Here is a 10,998-nt window from a genome sequence, read left to right on the forward strand (position 1 = left end):
AAAATGAAAAGGGATTATGAGTTCTATGATGGTCAAATCCGTCATTTCACGACCTGCAAGTTGTGTAGTAGCGTAGCATGTTTCGTTTATTCATTCAAGTAGACAAGCTTAAAGAAAAGGTGGAAAAAAAAATTGAGGCAGGTGCGCTTGTACACAATGAGCTCTTGCATCTGCCCAGTTTCATCTCTTCAAACGCCACAAAATCCTCAATTCTCCAAAAACCCACAAATATTTTTGCTTTGTTTTGGTATTTGAACTGTTTAATTGTATCAATTTCCATGGATGCTGCAGTCTTTAATCCATCTTCATTCATCACTACTTGTAATAAACGTTCATATCCAGGCGTTTATACTCGTCAATTAAGAATACCCATTAAGAATCTTCGTTACTCATGTGGGGTTGCGTCAAATTTTGCTCTTCCTTACAATTCGAGGTGTAATTTTAGAAGTGGGATTTGTTTATCTGTTAAAGGAGGAAAAGGGGAGTTTCAGAATGCTCAAGATTCTTCTGGGACATGCTTAAAAATACCATTTGTGCATTTCCTGCTGAAAAAAGGGTTAATTTTGATTGGGGTGATATGTGGGGGTTTTGTAATTGGGTGTAGAAGAGTGTTTGCTGTTGAAGGGGTTTTAAGTGGGGGATATGGGGTTTTAGAGCAGGGTTTAGTTCTGTTGAGGAGTTATTGGCCTACGGTTTTGTTGGTTCTCAGGATGTTTAAAGAACAAGGTTTGATTCTTGCGGCGCTTCTTAGTCTTTCTGCATTTTTTTCAATGGCTGAGACATCAATAACTACGCTTTGGCCGTGGAAGGTACTTACTTTGCTTCCTCTTTGTATGCATTGTGTTGTTCAAATTAGAAAGCTGACCCTGTTGAGAGTTGCATTGGTTTTGTAGCTGTTGTTACATATATGTTAGGCATAATACAAAGAGACTCAAACTTGGCATCAATCGTCAATCGGCAAGTAAACACTCCAACCTGAGAGTGCACATCTGGACTCCTCAGCTTGGTCTCAACTGACAAATAAACACTCCGACTAGACCCCATTGTGTCTCATGGATGCTTGATGTGTCTAGATGTGCACTCAAAGTTGGAGTGCTTACTTGTTAGTTGAGGCCAAGTTTGATTGTCTGTTTATGTATCATGCCTATATGTTCCGTGGTCGTCCAAATACTTCCTAATGGAAATAAAGAAAATAGCATAAAACTTTCGTATTAATTCTAGTATGCTGAATGCTCAAGTTTAATAAGTAAATGATTATGCTTCTCAGTAGTTTCATTTCATCAATTTCGGGTGATTCCCTTTAGCTGTACAAGTTTATATTATGTTGTTCTGAATTAAGCAGGCTAGCTTGAAAAGAAAAAAAGAACTAGTGCTGATAACTAACAAAATAAGAGAATAGATTGAAACATTCTAGACGTACACCAGTCTAAACGTATGAAAGAAGGCTTCATGGTTGTGCTTGGAATAAAATGGTAACACTCTAAAAACATGCTCCTTAAAAGTTAAAGCAATGCTTTGCCTAGTTGGTAGAAATGTGAATTAGTGTGAGGCATTGTAGATGAGGAAGGTTAAATGTAATAGGAAGCATTCTAGAGGGGTTATGCTTGCGTTTGCTATTTTTTGAGTTTTGAGATTATAAGGGTATTAGAGATTTGAGGAAACAAAGCAATAGCCTTTTGATGAAGTGGTTATGGAGATATAATGAAAAGGGGCAAGTCTTATGGAAGGATGTCATCAGATCCAAGGGTGAGTACAATCCTTGGTGCAGTAATGTAGTGTTGATGCCTATGGGGTGGGGGTCTGGAGAACTATTAGAAACTTATGGCAAAAACTTGAAGCTAATATATACATTGAAGTGTGAGATGACAGGAGAACTAAGTTTTGGGCAGAAGCGTTGAACAAACAGGTCCCTTTAAAAGAATCCTTTCCAAATCTGTTCTTACTATGTAGTAATCCAGATGCAAATATCAATGAATGTTGGACAGCACAAGGGTGGAATCTGATCTTCAGAAGGCTTTTGAATGACTGGGAAGTGGAGAGAGTGGCCAACTTGCTAGAGCTATTAGAAAAATTCTCTGGCACCACCAATGCTCCTGATTCTCTGAGATGGAAACATAGTAAAAGACGGGGCTTTCACTGTTAGCAGGGCATACAAAATGGAAAGCCCCCGGCAAGGCAGCTCTAAGCAGAGTTTGTGGAGAAAGGTAAGGAGATCCTTAGCGCCAACTAAGATAAAATGCTTTACATAGTTGGTTGCTAGAAGGACTTGCCTGACACATGAAGTGTTGAAGAGAAAATGAAAGATTATAGTATCTTGGTGTTCATTATGCGGGAAGTCAGAGGAGACCAACAAGCATATATTCTTGCATTGCAACTTTACAACGCAAATTTGGGCTATCTTGCTTAGTCTCACAAAGACAAATTGGACCATGCCCGAGCATAATGCAGACTTGTTGAGTTGTTGGATAAGAAGATGGGGGAGCAAGTCTGGAAAGAAAGAAATAGTAGAAACTTTGAAGATAGATCCAATTCCATTCAGAAGGTTAAATTGAATTGTATTTTATCCTTTTCTTTTTGGTGTAAAGGGAAAGGTTTATAGGAAACAGAGCAAATTGTGGAGTTATTAGGATCCTTGTAAGTATTTATTTTTTTTCTCTTCTTTTGTTCCCCTCTGTTTTTTGAAGGTCACCAGCATATCCTTAATGCTGAAGAATACAACATTACCATTTTCAAAAAAAAAAAGAAGATTATAAGGGCTTAAAAGAGTAAAAATAAACATTGGTTAGTTTTACATGGACTTAACTTGCAGAATAATAAGGAGATGCATAGTGAAGGACATTGCACATAAAACTGAAGCAATCATTGTTTTCCTTGTCTATTAAGATTTCCCCTAGGAAATAACTAGATAGAACTGCCTTACTTTGTCTTTAAGTGTTCACTTTTGTTTTATGTATTCTGGGCTCAGCTGGACCTTATGGCTCAATGATTGGTAGGTATCACTTAATCAGCTAGCCGCTTAGAAGCTTATAATGAGTTGCAATTTCAAGAAACTTCAAAAATTTCATACGGAGAATTATCTAGTACTCTAGGTGCATGAAAAAGCTTTTTCTTTCTAGTACTCTGCCTTCGAAGGCTTTTTCTTTCTTCTCTATCATTTTAAAAAAACAGAACTTGTTCTTTCATTGTTTGCATATCCATTTTACTTGCCTATTAATGCAATTAGTTGTTTCTACTTATAAATGTTAGGTACGAGAGTTAGCTGAAAAAGAATCTGACAATGAAGGAGTCTTCAAAATGTTGAGAAGTGATGTTACTCGATTCCTTACAACTATACTCATTGGAACAACGTACTGCTCATTTGATGTTGTAATCATGACTTAAACTGTTTCTCTGCACTTGTAATTGAAGATTATTCCTTATTTTAGATTTGGTTTGTGTGCGCAGCGTTGTCAATATTGCAGCTACAGCATTAGTTACTGAGGCTGCAACTGCGGCATTTGGTGAAGCTGGTGTGAGTGCAGCAACTGGAGTTATGACGGTATGTCATGTTCCATCTACTTTGTCCTTAGTATTGGGTTTCTCCATACACATATATTTTCCTTATCCGTTTAGGCAAAAAAGCATATGCTTGATGGGTTGAATACAAATGCAAAGTCTAGTTCTCAAAGGAGTCTATTGTTACCTTTCTCAAAAAAAAGTCTCGAAGGAGTCTGATTTCATACCCTGACTTGTAAAAAGAGTCTGATTTGCTCCTGTGGTAAAACCTCTATTGCTGAAGATACTTCAGTCCGTTTCCCTTTGTTTGAGAAGAACTGGAAATTGAATGAACTCAGACCCCTTTTGCCGCTTTTTTGACTTGTGTCAAATGCAATACAATATTCTGCTAGGTTGCTAACCTGCTACCTCTTTCTGCCTATGCTGCAAGGTTGCGATCCTGCTCCTAACGGAAATTACTCCAAAAAGTATTGCTGTTCACAATGCCACAGAAGTTGCTAGGTTTGTGGTAAGTTGAACTCTTAGTTGGAACCAAGACTGATTAATAGTTAAATATTACAGATCAAGTTCTCTGCGTAGCTGATAATGCTCGAAAAATCTTAGATGAAATCTGATTTGAAATGCCTCTAGGTTAGGCCAGTTGCATGGCTTTCCTTGATACTATATCCAGTTGGAAGAGTTGTGACATATCTATCAATGGGAATGCTAAAACTCCTCGGCTTGAAAGGAAGAAGGTATGGTGATCATAAATCAAGTCTTGCTATTTTCATGAGCTCTGCCTTACAGTGTTCATCTTTTTTACCATTTTCCAGTTGGAATATGTATGTCATAATTTCATATTTTCGTGAGTGTATTTATAGAACATGCTCATATGATATTTCTAGTGTTTTATGTAATTATGAATATGGAAAGTTCACATGCACGTCTTATTTGAAAGGCTATCTAAATTATGCATGCTTATCCTTAGAAGTCATTTTGAGCATCTATTTGCTGTTTTTTTTTAATTAGATAAATACATTATTGTCAAAAGATACATGAAAAGCATAAGGTGCTTTCTCCACATATTTAGGTTTCTAAGGGGCAGTTTAGACATGATTTGATGATTTGGAATTGAAATTTTGTTTGGACATGTCATTTGGATTTTTTAGGTTGTATTTTTTCTCATAAACATGATGAAAACCCAACAATTTGTGAAAATTATCTTGGGCAATAATCTCCCCATGAGCTAGCTTTTGGGGTTGAGTTACACTCCAAATCCATTTCTTATCGTGGTATTAGAGCCGATGTGGGCTCCCGGTTGATTGTCCATGCCCATGGAATGGACAGAGTCGGGCGGGTGGTGGTGGTGGTGGGGTGTGTGAATGAATTTTCTTGGGGTCTTATATGGTCTTGTGCAATCCTCCATCCATGAGCTAGCTTTTGGGTTGAATGAAAAAAACTGAAATCACAACTTGTATTTGAAATCCTACTTTTTTGAGCCCCTAATCCTATGGCCAAACACCTACTATGTGCTTTCTTCCATAATAACTTGTAGAAAAGAATGTTTACAGATTCAATATGTGAAAAGTGTTGGGGTCTCACATTGGTTGAGGGTATGGTCTATAGTCTCGGTCTAAATATTTTATTTTGATTAGATATGTATTATTAGAAAAGAAACCAGTACTCATGGTACTGAAATTACAAACAAGCTGACAAAAGTTAGCTGGATCCTCCTCCACTTTTTCTCTAGCCCATCTAAATCCAGCATTGATTCTACATCATTCTCATTTGCCAAAACTTTAAGTTATGTCATTAATTTTATATTCATTTTGGTAATCTAGTGAACCATATGTCACTGAGGATGAATTGAAGTTGATGCTGCGTGGGGCGGAGTTAAGTGGCGCAATTGAGGAGGAAGAGCAGGTGAGTTCATGTGTTCTCTGTGTTTCTGGTTTTTATGCTTGAACCTCAATTGTTACCAAATATGAACCACAGAAGCACATGCATATTCTAACCATACATAAGCTTATCTAGTTCACATAGAATTGGTTGTCCATTAGCATAGCCTTAACGTATGTGGCCATTGTACCAAATGCAGCATCTTGAGATGTGTTTATTATGTTATTTGAACGAGCACTATTTTAGCACTCTCTGTATTTTTTCTTATCTTGCATGTTATTATTGGAAATTCATGATTACATAGTTGGAAGTCAATGGAGCCAGTGTTATCAAAGGCGAAAAGCGCAAAATAGCAAGGTCTGATGGTGTTTTAAGCACAAATAAAGCGTGGACCTTGAAGAAGAATTATGCGTAGTCCAACACTAATAATTATAAGCATGAATAACTAATATCAGAACAAAGAACTTGAAAAATAATTACGATAAAGTGAAATATCACTTGTTTAGTATCGCCTCTTCAGGATTACACGAATTGGCAAGGAAAAGTGTCTTAGATCCTTGATGTCGAGACTGAAGCACAGGTAAAGCGTATCTAACCTCACTCTAAGCACGCCTTTGACAACACTGAATGGAGCAACATACAAGTGTGTTAATTTACTGTCTTTAAAAGACAACAAAGCATATGACCTAAACATTAATGAGAGAGTTGTTATGCTAATGACTTTTTCTTGGGAAGAACTATCAAACAAACACAATATCCAAAACTTGAAAAAAATAATGCACGGAAAAAATTTCACCTTGTTTCTTCTATGCACCACCTTAGTCATTCCCTCCAATGCTACATTTGCTGTATAATTGGTGCAAAAGCCAGTGCTTTGTGCCTTGGCTCGTCTTCTCTAGAAGAGGAGGGCTTTGTTAGATTTTGCCTTGACGAGCATCTTCAGCCTACCACATTGTTTCCCTTGGCCAAAAAAATGACTTTGTGGGTTTATTAAACACAGCTGCCACCTTTTTATCAGGATTATGGCATCCCGACTTTTATGGCTTTTGGTTCTTTTTTGGAGCTTAAAAACAGTTGATTTTAAGCAGTTTTGGCTTAAAATAAGCGGAAGTGCTTAAAAGTTGATTTGACCCGCTTTTAACACCCAAACACCCTCTTGAGTCCATATAGGTGCGTTTCATTGAGGATAAGTACAAAGGATGATTGAACATATTTCTCCAAATATCCTTGAATTTGTTGATTTCCATGCATAAGTAGGTATCTTTTGTAACTTACTAATGGGTTGGTCAGCACGTGTAGTATTTTGTTGTACTATCAGTTTTATCATCTCTCCCTTTTTACAAATTAATTTTCGTTTGTTTTAGACCCAACTATGGGAATACAATCTATCTCATATAAAGTAATACATAGAATCCCACATAACTTATGCAAGAATTAATTATGAGGAAAACAAAAAGGAGCAACCAAATGTTATATTAATCAATGTTGATTTTATGTGGAGACTAAATCTCCTCAAATCTCAACCAAGCACTATAATCTTATGCTTGTTTTTATGTGGAGATTATATCTACTAAAACTAAACCCTGACCCCTTAATGTCTCTGTCCTCTTGCAGGAAATGGTTGAAAATGTGTTGTCTTGCAAGAGACATGAGTTATGCTTAAATTTTTTATTTTTATTTGGTATGACAGTGACATGAGTTGTGCTTAAATGGAGACGTGAGGATTTATATAGCCGATCCCAACTTGCTTGGGACTGAGGTGTAATAGTTGATATATATCGCCTAAAACTTAAACCAAACCACCCTTCTATGCCTCTGTTTTCTTGCAGGATATGATTGAGAATGTGTTGGAGATAAAAGATACTCATGTCAGGGAGGTAATGACACCTCTTGTTGATGTTGTTGCAATCGATGCCAGTGCAACGTTAGTTGATTTCCATAGTTTGTGGGTGACACATCAGTACTCCAGGTCTAATAGACTTTTCATTGCTTCTTTTTGCATAGAGAAGAAGTTTCCTTCAAAAGGTGCTAAAAGAGTTTGGCTATGAATTTTCAGGGTGCCTGTTTTTGAGCAACGTATAGATAATATTGTTGGCATTGCATATGCCATGGATCTCCTAGATTATGTACAAAAGGTCTAGTATCTACAACTTCAGCCAGCCTCTTTCAGAATTTTAGTGGTGTCATTTCTAATCGTACACATAAATCTCATAGTATGCTGAAAATTCTCTTTGTTTTGAAGGGAGAACTGCTGGAAAGTTCTATTGTGGGAGATATGGCACATAAACCTGCATACTTTGTTCCCGGTAATTTACATTTCTTCCTGATGTTGACTGCTGTATAAATAAGAAATTATAGTTCTATGTCACCTAAACCATGGAGCTGCAAAGTCAATAATTTATATTACTGATATAACTTGCTGATCAGTAGGTATTGTAAGTGCAGCTTCATAGCCTTATCAGAGACGTCATGTACTGTCTACCATAACTAAATCAACAAACAGATATACATACTTCTTTAGTATAATTAACAATACCGAAGCCACTTTGCTGAACGTAGTGCTGTCTTTCAGATCCTCACACTGTTGAGATGTGAATTCTTCCTATTTAACCAGCTGTTATCGGCAGGAATCATTCCTAGAACGTGTCTCCCTTCCTTAAAAACATTTCATGCTTTATGCTTATAAATTGCATACACATTGCTCATGTTTTCTTTCCACACACAATATTACCCAAGGAGGCAAACAATAATCTTGTAACAATGCAGATTCTATGTCAGTGTGGAACCTTCTTAGAGAGTTCCGCATCAGAAAGGTACACATGGCTGTTGTTCTTAATGAATATGGAGGAACCATTGGAGTAAGTATTCTCTCTCATCTTTTCTGTTTCTTGGTTGTAGTGCTTGGTTAATTCTATCAAAATTTCTTATCCAGTGTGTATCTATTATTTAATGATCTATAACAATGTCTTCACATTGTCTTTCCTATAAAACAGATTGTAACCCTTGAAGATGTGGTCGAGGAAATTGTTGGTGAAATCTTTGACGAAAATGATTCAAAAGTAAGACTTATGAGTCCCTCTTTCCACTTATTTGAACAGCTAGTTATTTGTAGGTTCGCAGTTATCTCTGATGGATACCCTCTTCAGCTCAGAGCTGAAATTACTGCGATTTTCTCGTGTGTCCAAATAGTAAACATTTTGGAAGATTAAATGAATTGTAATCCCGATACTGGAATAGCAATGATATTTAGGTGTTGTTATGAAAGGTGATCTATGTATTCTTGAGTATCATTAGTATGTGGAAATATGTTTGTTTATATATATTTTCTTGTTGAGTGACAGGAGGAAATCCAGAAAAAAACTGGCTATATTGTCATGCGGGCTGAGGGAATATACGATGTTGATGCAAATACCTCCATTGACCAGCTCTCTGAAGATCTCAATATTAAAATGCCAGAGGTGTGCTATTATTCTGAGAGTTAAATTTTCTGCCTTGCAACTACATTTTACTGCTAGTTTAACAATACAAGATTTAGCCACTCGTAGTCCCTAATTTGTCAGGAGTAGTTTATGTGGGTCCTGTTCGTTTCATGGTTCAAGTAAACATAGATGAGGCTTCAGAGCTCTTGAATTTTCATTTTTCCAGCTATGAAGCCTCTCGTTCTGCAAATAACTATTATGTTTGCTTGTGTTAGCATGATTTAGTAGGGGAAACTGCCTTCAACTAATGCTGATCATTCTAGAATCTTCCCACTAATTGACGTCTTTCGTTTATAATCCATATCAGGGCCATCAGTATGAGACAGTCTCTGGTTTTGTCTGTGAAGCATTTGGATATATCCCAAGGACAGGTGAGACGATTAAACTTATACTAGAAAGGGGAAATGAAGACGAAGACAAGAATTACAATGGCACAGAATCTGATCGAGCAGACCAAAATGAGAAGAACCAAACTTTTAAGCTTGAGGTATGTTTTCTTGTGATTGGTGAATTTTATGGCTAAGAACTGACACTGAAAGCGTCTAAAATTTCCATGAACTTATCAGACTAAAGAATTTCACAATAAGCAGATATTTAGTTGACAATTTTGGTGCAGATATTAGCAGGGAATGCCAGAAAGGTTAGTGCGGTTCGATTTGAACGGATCAATGACGATGTAGAAATAGAGACGAATGAGGTAACACGCCTCGTTCCAAAAATTATGACTAGGAAGCGGGCGAGTAACGGAGGCTCAGATAGAAGCAATCACGACGACATCTCTTTTATGGAGAGGAGAGACGAGGATGACGATTCCAACAATTTTGTTATGGCTGAACGTGAGGACAACCATGATGTTGCAAATAAACAATAACTGCATGAGTTGTCACATTCTTTACTTAAAATTTGAATGTAAATCCGTCTCAAAGTCTTTTGATAGTCTTCAATTTCCAAAATGGTTATGTTTCTGGGGAAAGAGACAATGAAATTAAAATGTTACTTGTGAAATTTATTTTTCAAAGAATCTTATTTTCTACGACGTTTTGACCAACCAATCCTTTTTTATACGAAGGTTGTATATATATTTTTGTTCATGAAACCAACAAGATTTGAAGATTGCGGGTAATATAAATTCATCACTAATGATTGGCATCGAATTAAGAAGCATATTCGATTAGTTCAATCTGTTTTGACCTTTATGAATGATCACTGCTCCATAAGCTCTACTAATTTTCAGTCCTTGTAGGTCATGCAACACAAACAGTGTAGATGGACCTCCATGGGCGGTTTAACCCTAAAACAGTGGCTTTAAGACCCCGAAAAATATGATCTCAAAATTGTTCAATGTTATATATATATAAATATAAATAATTATGTTTTTATTGTTAATATGCAGCTATTCAAACATTTCAAAGTCTATCTATAACGATTGCTATTTCATATCGGAGTGGTGATCTATGATAAGACAAAGAGAGAGATGTGATGAGAGGTGTGTTTCAAATGAATCAAGAACTACCTATTTATAGAAATAAATTCATGCTCTTGATGTCATTCATGACATCACATTCTTGTTCTTGATGTCATCACATTGTGTCAAGATGTCAAAGTTTATCAAATTTTCACCGAACTTTCACGTACCAAGTTGCTATATTAATTTATCTAGAATCTTGTCAATTTTAACAATTAATATATATAGATGATGGAGATATGATTGAACCCTTTTTCTTAGCCAAGTAACATCAATTTAATGTATTAGAACAATCTTTTCATTCTAGAACAATCTTTTCTTAGTCAAGTAACATCACATTGTGTCAAGATGGCAATATGTTCTTTGACACCTTGTTTGATATTAATATCATACCGCTCAACACCCTGAGTATCCTTTAGGTTATTGTTCTAAGCACACGTTAAGCGAATTTCACATCAAAATGGACCAAAAGTGAAGAGTATGTGCACATCTTCACATCCGCCATCTCCATTTCCATCTCACTTAATATTTGTATCAACAATATTTTATTATTATATATTGAACATAAAAAAAAAAGTTCGTTTATTTCTCCTAAAAATATTTTCCTTCCATACCGAACAATTCCTTTAGTATATAATAGGAGCAAGAGAAAGTGGGAAAACAGTAAACATTGACAACGAT

At 36.3% G+C, this 10,998-nt stretch overlaps 1 protein-coding gene across 1 annotated transcript; it reads left to right on the forward strand.

Moving 5' to 3' along the window:
* Nucleotides 1–94: 94 nt before the first annotated feature.
* Nucleotides 95–9,869, forward strand: LOC129891855 (putative DUF21 domain-containing protein At3g13070, chloroplastic). Its single transcript, XM_055967333.1, has 14 exons — nucleotides 95–809; nucleotides 3,247–3,347; nucleotides 3,445–3,538; nucleotides 3,926–4,003; nucleotides 4,126–4,229; nucleotides 5,316–5,397; nucleotides 7,203–7,342; nucleotides 7,430–7,508; nucleotides 7,616–7,679; nucleotides 8,140–8,231; nucleotides 8,367–8,432; nucleotides 8,715–8,831; nucleotides 9,160–9,339; nucleotides 9,469–9,869. The coding sequence occupies exons 1-14, from the start codon at nucleotides 279–281 to the stop codon at nucleotides 9,721–9,723; spliced, it is 1,983 nt and encodes a 660-aa protein (XP_055823308.1). The 5' UTR covers nucleotides 95–278; the 3' UTR covers nucleotides 9,724–9,869.
* Nucleotides 9,870–10,998: the final 1,129 nt, after the last annotated feature.

The sequence above is a fragment of the Solanum dulcamara genome, chromosome 6 (assembly GCF_947179165.1).
Source record: "Solanum dulcamara chromosome 6, daSolDulc1.2, whole genome shotgun sequence".
In the NCBI taxonomy this organism is placed as follows: domain Eukaryota; kingdom Viridiplantae; phylum Streptophyta; class Magnoliopsida; order Solanales; family Solanaceae; genus Solanum; species Solanum dulcamara.